Source organism: Podarcis melisellensis (assembly GCF_964234715.1).
Source record: "Podarcis melisellensis genome assembly, chromosome: 5".
Taxonomy (NCBI): Eukaryota; Metazoa; Chordata; class Lepidosauria; order Squamata; family Lacertidae; genus Podarcis; species Podarcis melisellensis.
The window spans coordinates 33,495,938-33,516,091 of NC_138537.1; the positions used below are offsets into that span (position 1 = coordinate 33,495,938).

General features: G+C 40.2%; 1 protein-coding gene across 1 annotated transcript; it reads left to right on the top strand.

Annotated features, from left to right (window-relative positions):
* The first annotated feature begins 315 nt into the window (after nucleotides 1–315).
* On the top strand, nucleotides 316–20,042 carry COPB2 (COPI coat complex subunit beta 2). The gene is made up of 22 exons (XM_081910374.1): nucleotides 316–439; nucleotides 2,708–2,845; nucleotides 3,237–3,323; nucleotides 4,087–4,213; nucleotides 5,442–5,590; nucleotides 6,269–6,415; nucleotides 6,757–6,856; nucleotides 8,277–8,419; nucleotides 8,654–8,853; nucleotides 9,038–9,148; nucleotides 9,572–9,660; nucleotides 9,754–9,860; nucleotides 10,054–10,197; nucleotides 11,278–11,408; nucleotides 12,578–12,785; nucleotides 13,051–13,161; nucleotides 14,081–14,295; nucleotides 15,874–15,966; nucleotides 16,054–16,234; nucleotides 16,347–16,415; nucleotides 17,587–17,676; nucleotides 19,715–20,042. Exons 1-22 carry the CDS (start codon nucleotides 437–439, stop codon nucleotides 19,805–19,807), a joined length of 2,736 nt encoding a protein of 911 aa, XP_081766500.1. The 5' UTR covers nucleotides 316–436; the 3' UTR covers nucleotides 19,808–20,042.
* Nucleotides 20,043–20,154: the final 112 nt, after the last annotated feature.

Here is a 20,154-nt window from a genome sequence, read left to right on the forward strand (position 1 = left end):
GATAAAGAGCCTCATGCTCTACCGACTGAGCTATCCCACTTCGCTAAATTCAGCGAGGCTCCCCTTAACAGAGCAATCCTATTCACAGCTACTGGGAAGTCGAATTGTCCACTTAATATTCACGGGAGGTAGAAACGCGCGTGCTCCCCCCCCCCATTCGAACAGCGCCCATGGAAAGCGGATAAGTCTCTCCGTATCTGTGTGTGTCTAGACATACGCGGTCACTCTAACCTTTTTTGCTACCTCTATGAACATTCCCTTCCGCTCCACCCATTGGCCGAAATAGAGGCGACTAGGCGGAAGGGCTCGTGCTCTCGCGTTGTTCCCCCGCTTCTCGCGGGAACCGCCGCAGCCGGAAGCTCCACGTCGGTGAATTGGGCTGTGAGGGAGACGAGGAGCGTCGGTGGCCGCAGCCCGGACTGCGCGAGCCAGAGCCATGGTGAGCTGGGCGAGGAGGGGGCGACGGCAGCGGGGCCCGAAGGCAGGAGGCCGGCTGTGTCTCCTAGGGAAGTGGGCTTGGTGGGTGGGGAGGAGCAGGCGCTGCTGGAACCGGGGAGAGAGAGGCCTGCCAGGCGGGGCCAAGGATCCCCAGTCTTTTTAAGCAGGCAGAAATCCGGCAGGTGAAGTGTTTCTCGGCATGGAGGCGCCTTGACAGGAGAAGGCTCACCTGCTGGTTTCTGCCTGCTTTGATTATGAGGTGGGGGGCGGGGAAGGTGGTACCTGTACTATTGCTGCCTCTCCTGAAGCGGATTTACCTCTATCAAACTGCCTGCATCTTTCGTGTTGTGCAGCGCAAAGTTCACAGCCAGCTCCCCTTTGGAGCTCATGGTTGTGCGTAGGCTCCCTTTGTTCCAGTGCTTCTTACATTCACAAGTAGCGTCTGGACTGGTGGTGATGGAAGAGATATTGGGGGTGGGGTCCGAGTGATGGTTGATGGTTCGATGAAAGCATTTGCTCAGTTGAAAATGGCAAATTCTCCTGGCCACCACTGTGTGAAAGGCAGGCAACCAGTGCTTTTCCCTTCTTCTTCTTCTTCTTCTTCTTCTTCTTCTTCTTCTTCTTCTTCAAAAAATGTTTAGGGATACTCTCATTTTCCTACCCTGTTTAGGATATGTTTAGGGGCATATTGAAATACTGCCCCTCAATGAGGCCAAACTTTGATTCACAAAATGTTTAGGGGTATACGTACCCCTGCGTCCCCCCAGAAAAAAGCACTGCCTGCAAGCATTGCTGTACAGTAGTACCTTGGGTTACATACGCTTCAGGTTACAGACTCCGCTAACCCAGAAATAGTACCTCGGGTTAAGAACAGAAATCGCGTTCCTCCAGAACGAATTAAGTACAGTGGTACCTCAGGTTAAGAACTTAATTCGTTCTGGAGGTCTGTTCTTAACCTGAAACTGTTCTTAACCTGAAACTGTTCTTAACCTGAAGCACCACTTTAGCTAATGGGGCCTCCCGCTGCCACTGTACCGTCGCTGTGCGATTTGTGTTCTCATCCTGAAGCAAAGTTCTTAACCCAAGGTAATATTTCTGGGTTAGCGGAGTCTGTAACCTGAAGCATATGTAACCCAAGGTACCACTGTAATTCACACTCTTATTTATCCTGTGTACATATCTTAAACTGAGGGCTCTGCGATATGGATAGTAGCCCGATGGCCAGGCATGTGGTTAGGGTATTGGCACAGTTGCTTCCTGTATGTAGTGTCCCGTTTCATGCCTGCTGAAATGGAAGTGCATTGTCTACAACAGTCTTTCCCAATCCGTGGCCCTCCAGATGTTCTGCTGCAACTCCCATCATCCTGTTAGCCTTGCTGGCTGGGGCTTATGGAGGGTGAAAGTAAGCTTACACATTTCTGGGTTTTATGAATTGTATAAATAGGTTAGCTAAGATGTATCCAAGAGAGTGTGAGATTTGATCGAAGCAGTATAATAAAAATGCCAGTTATAGAGACAGATCTGTGGTCCATTTAGCCCAATACTGCCAACTTTTACTAGCAGCAGCTTGATTTATATCAGGCATAAGGAAACTCGACCCTCCAGATGTTTTGAGACTACAATTCCCACCATGTCTGACCACTGGTCCTGTTAGCTAGGGATGATGGGAGTTGTAGTCCCAAAACATCTGGAGGGCCGAGTTTGCTTACGGCTGATTTATATGCTTTTAACTGGAAGAGCCTGGAGTCAAATTCATGCAGTGTGCTTTGTAGGTGACCTGTGAGTTTTCCTGGATGTTTGTATATATACTAATGGGGCATCAGTTGTTTTTTAAAAAATCCTACCTAGTACTTCTATTACACTTGCCAAAAAGGGGCAGTGCACTTTTTGTGAATATTGTAGCAGTATAATTTCGTCCCAAACTGTTCTGTCATATCTGAAATCCTCTCACATTGTCAAAATTCTTAGCCTAGGGCTAGATATATGATGAATGTGTGTTATTTTTCACAATAATTAAGCTTACAGCTGTTGCTGATTTTAGCATGGCCTGGGTAAACTAAATCTTTGGGCCATTCCAGAGAACAGTCTGTAAGGGTATGAATGAATGAATGAATGAATGAATAGGTTTATTGCAGTCAGGCTAGTGTGAACCACTTATGTAAATATGACTGGCTGTTTAGGTCCTGTCCAGTTTTCTTTCAGTATAAATATATTTAACCAGCTATTGTATGTGTTTGTAACAGCCTCATTATATTCTTCTGCTATTTAGCCTCTTCGACTTGACATAAAGCGTAAGCTAACAGCTCGATCTGATCGAGTGAAGAGTGTGGACTTGCATCCCACAGAGCCATGGATGTTGGCTAGCCTTTACAATGGTAGCGTCTGTGTTTGGAACCATGAAACACAGGTAATGTGTGATATAAAATATGTTCAGTGAAAAGTTGTAAAATGATTATTGATATTAGGGCCCAATTAAATGAGATTGGGGAGATTTGTGATCAGGACTACTTGTGTTTTATGAAGTCACAGGGTCCTCTGAATCTGATTGGGATTGTGGTATCACATTAAGACCATTGAACTGTGTGGTGTATTTATTTTCCTAAGAATATTAAATTTATGAAGTGTTTGAAACATTTTGTAACTTATTTATGTAACTTTTGTAACTTATTTATGTTTCTAGAATATTGTCCATCGTGTTACGACAGTTGAAAAACAGCTATCTGAAATAGCTAAAGAGATTTCTAAAAAGTGTTTTTTCATGAATAAAAGTTAACATAAAATGTAAACTTTGTTTTCAGACATTAGTGAAGACTTTTGAAGTATGTGACCTACCAGTGAGAGCATCTAAATTTGTGGCAAGAAAAAACTGGGTTGTTACAGGAGCTGTAAGTTATCTTCTTTCACTAAGAATGTTTTGTTGTTTATTTTGGAACCTTGAAGCTACTAATCAATTAGAGGTTTGCTTTTTGAAAAGAAGGATATTTAAGTGGTAAGAAATTCTGAATTGCAAATTTAATTGCAGAGGAACCTTATGGACTGAGGCTGGTTGATGATTTTTAAGAGAGATACAGTGTGGTATAAGGGGCTATATTAGCAAAAATATAGGTATACAGTACACTAAAGCAGAGGTGGTGAATCTGCAGCCTTCCAAATGTTGGGCTTCAGCTCCCATCAGGCCCAGCCAGGATGACTAGTGGTCATGCATGATGAGAACTGTAGTTTAGCAACAGCTGCAGGACCAGTTGTTTTCCCATCTCTGCACTAAAAGATATGCAAAGTGATGCTAGACGTTACCTTTTATTTTTTAAAATGTATCTTTCTGTATGAGGGAAGCTTAGAAACAAGTTTAATAAAAACAAATCAAGATCAAAACCAATAAAGTTGTGAGTTGTGTTCCATTCACACAGTGGGACTTCCCTTCTGTTCCTGCACTTCTCCGCAATCTGCTCTAGAGAGTCCCCCAACTCTTTGGAGCAGGTTTTGAGAGTGCATGGGTGGGACACAGAGGAGAGAAGGGAAAGCTCTATTGCACAAATAGAAGTCTGTTACACAAGCAGAATGGCAGCATTAGATACAATCCTTTATTTGGAAATGGAAATTCAGTTTTCATTTATAGAGAAGCTGATTTTTATTGGGTTTTTCTCATAGGATGACATGCAAATTCGGGTTTTCAACTACAACACTTTGGAAAGGGTTCACATGTTTGAAGCACACTCTGATTATATCCGCTGCATTGCTGTGCATCCTACACAACCTTTCATTCTAACTAGCAGTGGTAAGAGTTTAATTTTATTACTAAATGTTATTTTAATGAGTTATTCTATTTTAGCAGCATCTTTAGAATTCTGTAAGAAAATAAGCTGCGGACCTCCTTGAAGTAGCAAATATTTTAGCGACTTCAGAACTTGTAACAAGATTGCTGCAGAATCCTACCGGAAGCTATAAAACAGGGTTGGCAAAACATTAGCCTTCCAGATGTTGCCAAGTTATAATTGCACAACTGTTGTCCGTGCTGGTTGTGGCTATTGGGAGTTGTAATTCTGCAGCATCTGGATGGCCACAGGTTAGTCATCCCTGATTAGAACTAGATCCATATTAGCTGGCTTATTGTCTCATAGTCTTCCTATTTATGTTGTTTTATATCTTAAGTTCCCCAGATCTTTGCATTATATGCTAGTCCCATTTTAACATAAACCCAGTTTCTTCTTACAAAACATAAGTATTTATGGTTCTCAAGCATCTGTATTCAGTTATCCAGTTCACTGTGGTAGGATGTAGTCAAACCTCAAAGAATTTAAATGTATGCTGCTGCTGATAATGATGATGATGCATATCTATGCATCATAAAACTCTCATTATGGGAATGCAAAACTGGGGCCCTCTACATTTTGCTTGCCTTCAACTCCCATCAACCCCAGCTAGCATGACCAAAGGTAAGCCATGATGGGACTTGCACCTCAACAACATCTGGTGGGCCACAGATTTCCCATCCATGCTCTAGAAAGAATATGTCATAGACGTATTTGATTAAGAATAAAACTTGACCAAACAGCAGCAACTCAGTATCTGAAAGAGAAACAGTGCATGCTTTCCTATGGCACATCTGAATATAACAGTAGTTTGGGGAGGGGGCTTAGCTGTGAATCTTTTTGGGGGGCCAGGTAGGATCAGAGAGAAACACCCTCTGCCAGGTTATGTCTAGGAAAAAGAGGAAGGGAGCGCTGTCAGATCACTGGCACTTAGGCATGATGCAGTCCCGCTGGCATATTTCATATTAAAGAGGAGAGTGGGACTGCTAAACAGGTTACTGTAAATTTGATATCACTAGAATGAGTAGACTCTTGAAAAGTGATTTTGTAAAGATAAGCTTTTCAGCCATATTGAACTCTTCAGGTAGATGTTCAGGGAAACAAAAGAAAAATAGTATTAGGTTATCACTATTTTTCTTTCCCTTTGGTGCTTATGAAGTGCATAATGGAAGATATTTTTTCTCTCTCTCCTAGATGACATGCTTATTAAGCTGTGGGACTGGGATAAAAAATGGTCCTGTTCTCAAGTGTTTGAAGGGCACACTCATTATGTGATGCAGATTGTCATAAATCCTAAGGATAATAATCAGTTTGCTAGTGCCTCCTTGGACAGAACAATCAAGGTAGAGTGATTTCTTACTTGAAAATCAGAATTTTAAATTTAAAGTGAAACACTCTTCTTATACAGTGGTACCTTGGGTTAAGTACTTAATTCGTTTCGGAGATCCGTTCTTAACCTGAAACTGTTCTTAACCTGAAGCACCACATTAGCTAATGGGGCCTCCTGCTGCCACTGCGCCGCCAGAGCACGATTTCTGTTCTCATCCTGAAGCAAAGTTCTTAACCCAAGGTACTATTTCTGGATTAGGAGAGTCTGAAGCGTATGTAACCCGAGGTACCACTGTATTGTAGGTGCTTAACAGCTGCTTGGAGGATATAGCATAAACTGTATTTTGAGTCATTTTAATACTCTGGGAAGATTTTTTAAATTTATCCGCACCAGTATGCATCCAATACAAAGGTTGGTGCACATGATACACTTGTAGTGTAGATTGTGCTCAAAATAGTGTGATCCCTGGGTTTACCTTTTGATCTTCTTATCATAGGGGTAAATGTCATCACACAGAATTCGGATGGGACAAAATATGCCCCAGGATTTAACACAGGCTTCTAATTATACCGCTCCCTTTGTCTTCTGTTCTAAACACATGAAATTAGCCAATAGTGATATGTGAAAGTTTGAAAAGGGCTTCCTGGGTTTCATTAGACCCAGTCACCAATCATTTTCATATTCTTGCAAGGTGTGGCAGCTTGGTTCTTCATCACCCAACTTCACTTTGGAAGGCCATGAGAAAGGCGTAAATTGCATTGATTACTACAGTGGAGGTGATAAGCCGTACCTAATTTCTGGAGCAGATGACCGCCTAGTAAAGATCTGGGACTATCAGGTATGTTGTGTCCTACTGTTCCTATACCATTTATTTGCATAATATTGAAAAAGCAAAAATGTTATGGTTTTGTGTTTTTTAAATCAGGTATATGAATATTTTTTTCATAGGCCGTTTTCAGTTGAAGATTATTATATTTTGCTGGAAGCCACTCAGAGTGGCTGGGGCAACCCAGTTAGATGGGTGGCATATAAGTAATAAAGTTGTCATCATCATCAGAAAGGTCTAGTTAGGTACTTTGTAACTGTCATTCAGTTTTATAGTTTATAACATTTATCATATGTTAAAGAGTGCTATCAAGTCTTTGTATCCACAGCTTCATTTCTTTTTTCCCTTTGCAGAATAAAACATGTGTGCAAACTCTTGAGGGTCACGCACAAAATGTGTCCTGCGTTAGTTTCCACCCTGAGCTTCCCATCATCATCACAGGCTCTGAAGATGGTAAAGTCAACCATTTCTCAATTCTTTTTAGAGTGCCAGTTTATTTCCTTATGGGGGTTTTCTGTAGCAGTGAGAACTTAACATCTCACCAAAGCTTGACATGAGCATTTTTTTCTTTCAGATGCTTACAAATTACTTGAGACGATTAGAAATAGTCCTGCTTTAGTTTGTATAGATGCGTTGCAGAGCCAAAGTGTAGGCTTGTTAATGGGTTTCTTTGTGAACTGTTTTCATTTACAGCTCCTTTATTGGAGGAGCATTGTAAACAAAAGTGAAATATACCTAGAGGCTGTGAGTTTTAATAAGCAGAAAGGCTTAAAGGGGGTATAATTACAAATAAATAAATATGAAATGCAAGAAGGGTAGAATTGTTCCATGAGAGATATTTCTATTGTGCAGATTTAAATTCTTCTCAGTTAGAAATGTCTGAGAAGTGATAAGCAAATGCTTAATACTCTGATTGGAAAATACTTACCTTTTATAAAAAGACTGGAGAAGGCAGACCTGGCCACAGTCATTCATGCTATGGCAATGTCCCTCTAATGTATCGCTTGTTAGACTGCCTTGAAAAAATGTACAGAAGCTACAGATGGTTCAAAATGCAGCAGTTACTTCTAATTGGGACAGCAGTAACTATGATGATAGTTAGGTTCAGGCATTTGTAAGTTATTTAAATGAAAAAGGGGGTGCTGCTAGAACCACACGCCCCCTCATCATTTTTGATGCCCTCCACAAATTGGAGGACAGTTATCTGAAGCAGGGAACCTCCTGCACACGTGATGGTTATCTACACAGTTGTAAAACGTGCAGGGAGCCTCCACAGGTACAAGGGAGCCTTCCCGCTCCAGAATATGCCCCCTTCCAACTCATCGAAGGCAACAGAAGACTGAGGGGCGGTGGATCTATTGTTCTCGTCCCCACAGCTCCTGTGCCCCCGCCCCCAATGTATTGTACACAGGTTACAAACACCTGGAGAGGGCAGTTGTGCAAGTTTTATTGAGTATCCGTTTGTTTCTGGGTCCAGTTCAAGGTGCTGGTTCTACCCTGCTGTGTTCTCCTGCAGGGGAGAACAGGATAGAGAGCTTTTTCAGGTATGGCACCACGCATGTGGAATCACCTGGCCCAATAGCTACTTGCCTTTCTGTGGACAATGGAAACATAAATCTTCAGAAAAGTTTTTGATGATGCTTTCCTTCTTTTATTTCATTATGATTCTGCTCCTTTATGCATTTAGGCAATTTGTGCAGTTTAGGTATTTGTTGCATTTTATTTTATAGTTTTATTCTTTGTTCTTTATGTAACCCAGTTTTGCACAGAGTATGAAACAGTGTATTAATGATCATGATTGGGGGTTGGGTTCCTCCCCCCCCCTTTGAAGTATCTAAGTAATGCTGAATGCAATAACTCTGCCACTGCATAGGAACTGTTCGGATTTGGCATTCAAGCACTTACCGTTTGGAAAGTACTCTGAATTATGGCATGGAAAGGGTGTGGTGTGTGGCAAGCCTGAGAGGATCAAATAATGTGGCTCTGGGATATGATGAAGGTAGCATCATTGTTAAGGTATGTGCCTTAGAAAATATTTAACTCTGTTAGATGTCCACTAGTAGAATAATTACTTGGCACGTTTTTATTAAATAATTGGGGTCAGTACAGAGGACACCACTCTTATTTGTAATACTGCATTGGAGACTTAACTGTTGGTTGTCAATGTCAAAAGGTTTTTAAGCAAATTGGTTTATTAGTTACATTGACTATTGTATACATCTACTCTCCTCATGCTTCCTTCCTTGCTAGCTTGGCCGTGAAGAGCCAGCCATGTCAATGGATGCTAATGGCAAGATAATTTGGGCTAAGCATTCAGAAATTCAGCAAGCTAATCTGAAAGCAATGGGGGATGCTGAAATCAAAGACGGAGAGAGACTGCCACTTGCTGTGAAAGATATGGGCAGCTGTGAAATATATCCTCAGACTATTCAGCACAATCCTAATGGGCGGTAAGGGATTTCTTTTTCTGAAGATAAAAACTTAAACCCGTTCGTTAATTTTAAATTCTGTTTAGGACCAGAAACATTGTATGTGTGTATCTTTCTGATCATGCTTTTCTGAGTTTTACAAGTCTTACACAAACCTTCCTTGCATACTGTAATTTACATTTCTTTTGTTTTTACTACCTTACAGGTTTGTAGTAGTGTGTGGGGATGGTGAATACATCATTTACACAGCTATGGCACTGAGAAACAAAAGTTTTGGTTCTGCTCAAGAGTTTGCATGGGCACATGATTCTTCAGAGTAAGTCCTTTGTTTAATCTTAACATTTTGTTTAATATTATGACGCTTTGTTTTGGACTATGAACAGCAATTGTCTTTGCATAGCTCTTTTAGTCTGCTGTTGTTTTTTAAAAAAATTCAGTATGAAATCTAAAATGTGCAACCAACAGTTTTTGTAGTGGCTGCATCCCAGTTCAGTTTATGGCCTAGTTGGAGGCAAGGACACATGGCCTGTGGACTGCATCCAGTTAATTTAAGCCTTATTCCAGCCGTCCTTTCACAGCTGTTTTGGCAAAAGGGGAATAACCTGTCTATACAAGTCTGCAAGAGAACATTGGCAGGATCTATATGGCCAGTGTGCCTAGTATTGACTGCTCCTGGCCTTGTTTGTTAATCTTGCCGAATAAGAGCTTGGTTCTACTGAAATCTTTTGTTTGTGTGCAGGTATGCAATCAGGGAAAGCAACAGCAGTGTCAAGATATTTAAAAACTTCAAAGAGAAGAAGTCTTTTAAACCTGACTTTGGAGCAGAAGGCACGTTATGCATTTTATCTTCTGTACCCATCTTAGCTAGTTTTAAACACTGTCCAGAAAGCTTCTAATTTCTTCTGCTTGTGTCCCCTGAAGGTATCTACGGTGGTTTCTTGCTGGGTGTCCGATCTGTCAATGGCCTGGCATTTTACGACTGGGAAAATACAGAATTGATACGCCGAATTGAAATCCAGCCCAAACATGTGAGTTTTGTTCCAATTGCAACTTGCTGATTAATTAAAGCTTACCTTGCAAGGTCAGCTGCTGTTAATTCTGAAACTTTCAGAGTCTTAAAACAGAACTAGTGTGCTCTATCTCTTTTGGTGCCACAATAGGCTTAATTTGTCTTCTAATCAGAGCCCAAACCTTAAAGGTTATTGCATTGTTTTGATGTAGATTTTTTGGTCTGATTCTGGTGAGCTCGTCTGCATAGCCACTGAAGAATCTTTCTTCATTCTGAAGTACCTTTCTGAAAAAGTTGCAACAGCCCAAGAGACACATGAGGGAGTCACTGAAGATGGCATTGAAGATGCCTTTGAGGTAACTACACTTATTGATTAATAGGCTTTTTGGATCTGATTCTGTCTTTTAAACCATTTATACTGCTGTCAACTAACAGACTAGCCATGTGATATTAGGAGAATGTGGAAATTGACAAAATGGATTGACTTGGAAAATTAGCTTTAGGGCACACACAGTCATTTTAAATCATTTAGATCCTGTTTTCTTTAAGGAAATCAAAGTGGTATACAATAAAAATAAAAACAGTGTAAAATGATGTACAATAGACAATATAATACAATATAACATGATAGCAGCCTAAATACTTATGAGGTCTCTAAAGCCTCATTGAAAAAGAAACAATTTAATTGTTCTCCTAAACATCAGCAGCAAGGGAACCATATTAATATGTTAATAAGGCTTCATGTAAATAAGAATCGTACAGCTGTCTTGATCTGTATAGAGCAGGGTTGGGGATCCTGTGGCCCTCCAGGTGTTGTTGGACCCCAGCTCCTGTCATTCTGACCTTTGGCCATGCTGGCTAAACTTAATGGGAGTTTGGAATCCAAAAATAGCTGGAAGGTCACATTCCTGGTTCAGAATATTTTGTTGACAACAAAGTTAGTGAATGAGCTTTGGTCTTTTGGATTTTAAAAGATCATTAGGCTACTTTGTACATATATGTCACATGGAACTTCTTGTACCATATCCCACTACTAAGGGAACTGTGGTGAATAGGGAATTTGAACTTCTGTTAATCTTATCTGTGGTGTAGTAGAAGAGGGTTTTTTGGTGGATTTATATTTTAAGCTGAACTTCCATTAATATATATAAAAAAAATCCTTCCAGTAGCACCTTAAAGACCAACTAAGTTAGTTCTTGGTATGAGCTTTCGTGTGCATGCACACTTCTTCAGATACACTGAAACAGAAGTTTCCAGACCCTTCTATATAGTGAGAAGGTGGGGAGGGGTATTACTCAGAAGGGTGGTGGGACTCTTCATCAACAAGCCTATGGAGTTGACCCATTTATATAACTAAACTCTTTTAATGGACCCAGTGCCTATGGAGAGTTTAGTAAACAAGATTGTCCTAAGCCTAAACACCTTTGTTCCTCCAGGTCCTTGGTGAAATTCAAGAGATTGTGAAAACGGGGTTATGGGTAGGCGACTGTTTTATTTATACCAGTTCTGTGAACAGACTGAACTACTATGTTGGAGGAGAAATCGTCACCATTGCACATTTGGACCGGTGAGTGTTCAGCTATTCATCAGATATAGTTCTAATTGATATGAAATTACCTGTTTATTTGCATATATTTTAAAATTTTCTATATGGAGGTTTTATGAAGGCCTATATTTGTAGCACCTAATAAAGGTTTGGCAAAGTAAAATATGAAATTATTGCTATTAAGTGTAGCATGTTCTACTTCTTTGATAGTTCAATGCACATTGAGCAGAGTTCTGTGGCAAGAAATAATTACTGTGCCCAGTGATGGGCAGAAATGTGGTCCTTAAGCAAGAAGCTATTTAGAGTGTAAATCTGACTGTGGGATGCTCCAGCAGCATAGCTTTTGTGTTGCCCATGTAACCTGTTTCTTGAAGATTATTTTGTCTTTTAGATATGGCACTAAGTCAGGTGTGGGCTAAACTTTAAGATCACATACTAAGCTATGTGTCCCTCTAGACATTGTTGAACTACAACTCCTAGCAGCCCTGGCAAGCACGGTCAATGGCCAGGGATGATAGGAGTTGTAGTTCAGCAACATCTGGAGGGCCAAAGTTTCTCTATACTTGTGCTAAGCCATAAATTCTTCCTATCCGTCACTGCTGTTATTTCCAGTGTGTTACTACTTAAGGAAATGGAAGAGTTTCAGAAATAAAATTCCTTTGAGGTGGGGTTGGTCTCCTCACTGATCTGGAGTTTCTGTACCTCAGCATACTCAGTTTGATAGAGACTCACTATGCTTAGCATATCAAGTGAATTACATAATTTCCTGATAATTCAGCGTGCAATCTTCAGGACTGTGATGTTGATGGCCAGAGGAGTGCAGGTTAGGATGGTGTGTTAATGGCTCTCTTCTGGCCAACAGGAGTGCTGGGGGTTATAAGACCATTGCTATTGCCCATGCTAGTAGAAAGCTGCTGTCAGCTGTTGTTCCATCAGCAGTGGAAAGCAAAGCATCCCAGTTGGGTCCTTGTGCCTCTCTGCTACACCAGCCAGGATCTGATGCACTAAATATACTGAAGAACCAGCCCACCACCATCTTCCCCAGCCAGTGGAGCCAGTGGAGCTTGGGATGTGGTGGTTCAACTGCCGCTGTTTGTTGCTCCACATTAGGATTGCTCTGCCGGATGATTTCTCGGACTGAAGTTATTCTAATGAATGCAATCTCTCTCTCCCACCCCCTTTCCTTAAAGGACAATGTATTTACTTGGATATATCCCCAAAGACAACAGACTTTACCTTGGTGACAAAGAACTGAACATAGTGAGTTACTCCTTGCTAGTCTCGGTGCTAGAGTATCAAACTGCCGTGATGAGGAGAGACTTCAGTATGGCTGACAAAGTTCTTCCCACAATTCCAAAGGAACAGAGGACCAGAGTTGCACACTTCCTTGAGAAGCAGGTGAAAACATTTGTCACATTCTATCAAATTAATCTTCGGTCAACAAATACAGATTAAAATACTGGAATTGGAAATGGCTGCAAATTTAATTTGGCAGGGGTGGACATATCTATTAGGCACTTAAATGCTCTTAAATACAAAGTAAATAATCATGGTGTGTGTTTTTGGGCTTGTATAAAAAGGGAGATGTATTTGTGTATCACTTTTTGCTGTGGTTTGCTAAGAAGATTCCTTCACTAATGTCTTTTTTTACTATAATATTCAGGGCTTCAAACAGCAAGCACTCGCAGTATCTACAGACCCAGAACACCGCTTTGAGCTTGCTCTTCAGCTTGGTGAACTTAAGATTGCATATCAGCTTGCAGTGGAAGCAGAGGTATGCCGACACCATTTTAGAAACAAAGGAGGAATTACCAATGGCCATGTTAAGATGTAGAAGAATAGTCTCTTATGAAAAATGTTTTGGCTATAAAGGTCCACCTGTAGCAGCAAAACGGAATACCTACACCTGCCCCACCTGCAATAAAACATGTCTCTCCTGTATCAGTCTCTGCAGCCACAGCAGGTGCTGTAACTCTCCAGTGGTTTGACTTTATCCTCGAAGGTGCATTCTTCCATTGTCTCTCGAGACAAATGGATGCCAACATACAGGTGCAAAGTCAACCTGGTTGTTGAGTGTCAAGGCTGAACTGAATTTAATGGAATCTGTGCAAAATATTGATTGCCCACTGAAGTTCTAGAATTCCTGATTTTTATATTATTGTAAAGCATTAAACAAGATTATTTGACATGATCTCTGTCTGTCATGCTGAAGTGAGAGCAAGATAGCTTTCCCCAGATTTTGACAGCAGCAAGCAGCTTAATTCAAGTGTTTTTTAAAATATATTTTCTGTCTTGCTGCTTATCTGGAGTATCTTGACTAGATTGCTCGAATGATGTTTCAGTGGTATAAGATAGTCCACATGTCTAGGATAGTCTCAAGATCTACCCAGGTTCATAGTTTTTGGTTTACAGAGCATAGTTTGAAAATACTGAGGCAGTGAGAAGTTTTCTGTGGGCTAACCAAGAGTTCATTTTTAGAAGAGGCATACCCATAGTTCTTGGGTGTCAAAATAGTGCAATAAGTATCTTCTCTTAAGGCATGACCATGTGCTTTGAATGAAACATTCACTGCAAGTGAGGAACTATAGATGAGAAAGCTGAGATAAAAAACCAAACTGGGCTAAATTTAGTATGAATAGGCTTCAGAACAATGTCAAACGTGGCTGATGTGGAATTGCTCTCTGTTTACGCAGTCTGAGCAGAAGTGGAAGCAGCTGGCTGAGCTTGCTATCAGTAAATGCCAGTTTGGCCTTGCCCAAGAGTGCCTGCACCATGCGCAAGACTACGGTGGCTTACTGCTGTTGGCCACAGCTTCAGGAAATACCAGCATGGTGAACAAGCTGGCCGAAGGGGCAGAAAAAGATGGGAAGAACAATGTCGCATTTATGAGCTACTTCCTGCAAGGAAAGTAAGTAACAAATAATCTCTCATCTATACTGGGGGTGGCTAATCCCCAAACTGAATGCACACACACCCTTGGCAAATTTTTGACGGTGATATCATCATCATCATCATCATTTTATTTTGCTGATGTGGTTTCCTACTGTTGCACTTGACTTGTTCCTACAGAGAACTGCCCCCAAATTGCTTTGGCATTAGTTATTCTTTGCCAGATTTACAGTGCTTTCTGAATCACTCAGCAGTGGTAATCTTTTTCTGCTGCCGCTGGCTCAGACAGCTGAGTTGTGTTGACTGACAAAAGATCTGACCTCTGGTCATTCTGCAGAGCAGCCAAAGGCTAACTGTCTGAGTTAGCAGCTGATCAGAAGAAACCAGGAACCAATGGCAGTAGTGAGTGGGCAGTTTAAAAATTATTATTATTATTTATAAAAAGTTATTAATAAGTACCTGAAACAGAGGAAGGGGGATGGAAACCAATAGGGAAAGAAGGTCAATGAAATCCTTTAATTTTGAGAGAGCCAGTATTGGAAAGACAATAAAATGGATTATGACTTAAATGGACATGGGAAAGGGTGTGGGTGCAAGGGAATGGATTCACTTATGAGGGAAGACGAAGATGGAAGGTAAAAAAGTGCATGCGTGCAGGATCCAACATTGAAAGCTGTTTAAAAAGAAAATCCAGAATTTATCCATTGTCTATGCAATAGAACCTCTCTATGCAAAAGTCCTGTATACTCTCAATATATTAGTTTTGGTTGTCTTAGATTTGAGGGAAATCGAAGAATGGTCTACAGGAGGTAACAGTGGTGTTAATTATGTTTCCTGCATTGTTTATAACACAACTATATACCACGAAGAGGCCCAGGGAGTATGTCTGGCATCAAAAGCTGCTTGCCAGTGCCAGTATAAGACCTACATACATCATTTTATTTGTATGCCACTTTTCCATAGTTAAAACCATGCTCAAGGCAGCTTACAACATGAAAAAATACATAATTACAAATGTAACAAAAGTAATCATAAAAAATAAATAAAACATCAAAAGGTACACAAACAAATCAAACTGTTTCCCAACATAAATTGTAATCTAAAACAAAGATAAAATCAATATAAATAACAGCAACACCCCCAAGCCCCTAAACAGTACCCCAGTCCAAGAATCTATTCAAGAGCCTCAGTTTTTGTACTTGGAGTCAGTCAGGGTCTTGCCCTCCCAGTCCAGGTGGAAAAAGGCCTGCAAGGCAGGGAGCAGGTCTTCCAGGACTCACAGCCAAGATGGTATAAGAGAACAACCTGTTTCTTCTAAGTAACCTTAGCAGCTTTATGCCTGATCCTATGTAGTTGCTTCATAAGATCAGGGCATTAGACATTCATTAGCCTTTAAAACCACATTGCCAGTAACGTTGAACACGATGGTTTGCTATTAGCATAATCCTCTGATTATTACTATTGTCACATTTGTGTTATACTCCAGTAATGGGTACATTTTAAAAACTAGATTTTACTTCTATTTTTGCTTTATTTGCTTTATTTAACCAAACCCAAACAAATGAAAATGTGACTTTCTTTAAATGTACCATTGTAGGCTTGACAGTTGTCTTGAGCTGTTGATTAAAACCGGACGCTTGCCTGAAGCTGCTTTCCTAGCACGAACATATTTGCCAAGCCAAGTTTCAAGGTAACTTTGAAGTGTTAGTGTGTGTTTTGTAAAAAACATTTTGCTTATGATGGAGTTGCTTGCAGTGACCATCTGTTCCATCGATAGGGTTGTAAAACTATGGAGAGAAAATCTCTCTAAAGTCAACCAGAAAGCTGCAGAATCGCTCGCCGATCCCACAGAATATGAAAACTTGTTCCCTGGATTAAAGGAAGCTTTTGTTGCTGAAGAATACATCAAGACAACACAAACTGATTTGCGGCCAGCCAATAAATATCCCCTAGTCACTGTAAGTAGATACAAGTTATGAACAGTTTCATATAGAATCTGGTGCGACCTTGAGAATTATTTAGTGTCAACAAAAGTTTCTACTCACATGATATATTCTCTGTCTTTGGTAGCCAAATGAAGAGCGAAACATACTGGAAGAAGCTAAAGGTTTCACACCCAAAATAGGGGAAGCATTGCAGGTCAGTGGTAATGAAATTCTGGAGTAAGAGTTATCTCCACTAAATGTTCAAAATCCTTACTTCTACAGTGTAGACTGTGGCTTTTTATGGACTGTGTTAAAAGAACAAAACTGAGCCATTTAGATTGCCCGTCCTATTTATATTTTACATTTACTTTGGTGATAAGCAATTGCTCTGTAATTGTGTTCTTTTCATACCATGTTACCTTAATATAGAAACCGTTATGGATAGCATTGGCACTTAGATACATGCAGATAATTATGTTGCTGTCAGTTTTCCTGATTTCTGTGTCTGAATAAATTGGTTGTCTGCCTGAACATTGCTGCATTTCTTCCCATCACAGTTGCTTTCAGCACTTTGAAATAGCCCTGAGCAACAGCTCCAAAATTCTTAGTTTTCTTTTTATTATTTATCGCTTTATGAGGCCATCCACATATACTTCACAACATCTAAGAAGATTGTCCTTCTAGACTAAATTTTGAGAGCAAGTGAGAAGGAAGGGTAGTAAGAAAGGAATGTCGAGCAAATGTTGCACATTCCAGGAATGAGAGACCTGGTTCACGTCACAATAAACTATAGTTTCCTCTAATGAGAATTATCAGGCTTGAATGCTCTGCTCCAACAACCTGATAGAAGTTTAAAGCTTTTGATCAGTTTTGAACATTTTGCAGTTTTCCCTTACATCTAACTATGTGCAACTGTGGTTAGTTCCAACCATAGTTAATTCAAATAAACCAGGATCTGAAACTAGCTTTGAGATCCTGGTATGTTAACTGTGGTTAGGGCAAAGCTGTACCTGTTTAAATATAACCAGACATTTTAAGCTTCCTTCCCTATTGAGTGTGTGTTAGAAAGATGGGTAGCTCACTAGAGTTTATTTTTGTCACAACCAGGTCATTATTTGGTATGTCATCTGAACAGGGCGAGTGTCAATTAGATCAGGAGTTCTAAGGGCAATAGGTAAGATTGTAGGAACACTGTCTTAATGGAATAAAATGGTACATAGTCTTTCCATATGTTGCCTTCTCTCGAATTTGCTTTTGTGTAGGGCTAGTATTACATGCTTTCTTGCTGAATCCGTTTCTTTGGGTTATGCAACCTAAGAACGGGATCCAGTTTTTCCTTATATGAGCATTATCAAATATTTAAATGTTTCCTTTTTCGTCATAAGGATTCAGAAGAGGAAGAACTAGTTCCTAAGCCTGTGATAGTGCCTCCGGTTGCAGGGAAGGACCCAATTGAAACAATAAAAGATGAAAAGGTAAAAGCTCAAGTGCACCATGAAAAATCCTAAAGCTGGGAAGGTTCTAATCCCAGGAGCAATCCTTATTTCTCTTGTTCCAAACTGTCATTGGAAGTTTCAAAATTAGACTTTCTACAGGCTATACAGAATAAGAGTAAGTCAGCAGAGCTTTAGATTCAAGACTGGTGATAGCAAATCTCCCTCCATGTAATAAACTGGCACATGAGGTTAAGCTTGGTTTAGTTACTTTTGCAATGTACGAACATTAAATGCAGATCATTTGGGGAGTGAGACAATCTAGAATTCTACCATTACATTTCCATTTTGCATAAAACAATTCAGTGACAAGCTAACTCCATTCTGCAATTTCCCCCACTTTGCTCACTTTCCTATGTTACATTTTTCTTTGAGATCAGATTTGTACTTGAGAGCTCTTGAGAAAATAACAATTTCACCAGAGTGTGGCTAAATGTTAATCTGATCTCTTTAGGAAAGTTTGCCATTGGATTGATTTCCTCTTAATTTAATATAGAAACTTAGTAGTTGTTTACATTTCTGATCAGTACATCACAGTACATTCTTACTGCATGCTCTTGGCTGCAATCAGATTTTGTTTAGGATGGGTGATCTTAACTTGGGCACATGAAGCTTGTTTGCAGTGTGTGCTAAAAAGAATGCTTCCTTCAACTGTCTCCCATATATCCCTAATGTGTTTATTCACCATGATCAGGTTGGACTGAAAAACTGAACGTTCCCTAACGCTTTCCAGCAAGATAGGTATTTATGATATCCAAGATTAGTCATATTCCCAGTAGATCCATTGAAGTCAGTGGACTTAAGTCATGCCCAGAGTATGACTAGTGTTGGATATTGCCCCTTATCTTGTCATCTAAAGCCATAGGTTTCAGGCTTGAACCTAGCTGCAGAAAAACTTGAATTCTTCCATTCAGCTTGTTAGGTTTTGGTTCTTTAGGACAGAATCCAGTGTTGCACAAGTAGGTTTCCAGTTGTGCCACAGGACTTGCATTCCTCTCCTCCTCCCCCATTTCTGCTCCAGAGTCCTGAAGCAGATTGAAAGTGTGTAGGAGACAGTGAAGTCCCATTGTGCGAGCAGAAGTCCATTCACATATGTGACAGCAGTGGATACAACCTTAAAGTAGTTCTATCAGCACGCAAACCTACTTCTCAAGGAAGTCCTTATTCAGATGCAGCTCATTGTCAATGTGTCACAGAGATCGTGACTATCCTAACAGAATACAGGATATCTTTGATAAAACCAATCTTGCCAATAGCCTCGTTTTAATCTTGCTGTTGACTTGCTGTACTGTAACAAACCCTGCCCCATCCTCATCTCTACTGCCTAAGTAAACTTGCTTCTGCTTGTGGAATGTGTAATATTTTAGATATTAATGTACATATGGTCCCATTATACAGCCTCTAAAACTTCCTTAATCACCATTGCTCAGAGTGTAGTGGCCCTGTTTGGATAAGTGTTCTAGGTTTCACAATTCTTTATGAAGTCAGAAACAAGTTATTCATCCTCTTCCTTCAACATACAGATTGTACATTGGTTTAAATCAGAATTGCTTATTATACCCAAATTTTGGGGCTGTGTTTTATAATAAGCAAATATATATAGCAGGCCTATAGTTGTTTAGGATGGTGGTAGCAGGATAGTCCAGTATCACACTAAAGCAGTACAGTGGTGCCCCGCAAGACGAAAAACCCGCTAGACGAAAGGGTTTGCCGTTTTTCGATGCGCTTCACAAGACGAATTTCCCTATGGGCTTGCTTCACAAGACGAAAATGTCTTGCAATTTTTTTTCGCTTTCCCCCCCTTTTTCTAAGCCGCTAATAGGGTTGCATCGCAAGACGAAAAAACCGCTAGATGAAGAGACTCGCGGAACGGATTATTTTCGTCTTGCGAGGCACCACTGTAGTTGGAGTATTTCAACTTGCAGAAATAAAATAAGTAGTTCCCAGTAAGTAGTTCTTTAGCAATGATAGATGCATGGTATTTAGTAAGCCATTTTCTTCTATGTACTTCCTGCCACAGGCATTATTGGAGCTGGATGAAGACTTGGATAACTTAGACCTGGAGGATATTGATACTACCGATATTAATTTGGATGAAGAGATGTCTGACTGATTTTTTTTTTTAATGACCAAATTTCTTACAAATTTCTTTCCCTAAACTTCATTTACTGCAGTTTTCATGGTGGAAAGAAGCTTGGTTTTTAAATGCAAGCTGGATCAAGTAAGTAGGGTTAGACCTGTGAAACGCATTGCAGTATCTATTTCTGTTGTGTAGAACTCCTTAGATACTATGCCAAGCTCTTGTCACATGAAGACCATGCCTTGTAATAAATGTCTTTTAAAATGTAGTTTCCCTTTTAATGTTTTGATTACTAAGCCTTGTACCCACAAAACTACTCGATATGACAAATTCTCTGTATTTCTGTTAATCAAAACAGGCCAACTGTGCTTTAAAAGCTA

Bases quoted from the DNA above. Each gene is read 5' to 3' on its own strand.
- COPB2 (XM_081910374.1), top strand. The intron at 15,967-16,053 runs GTAACTTTGAAG...TTCCATCGATAG, and splicing joins TTGCCAAGCCAAGTTTCAAG to GGTTGTAAAACTATGGAGAG. The intron at 16,416-17,586 runs GTCAGTGGTAAT...TTTCGTCATAAG, and splicing joins AAATAGGGGAAGCATTGCAG to GATTCAGAAGAGGAAGAACT.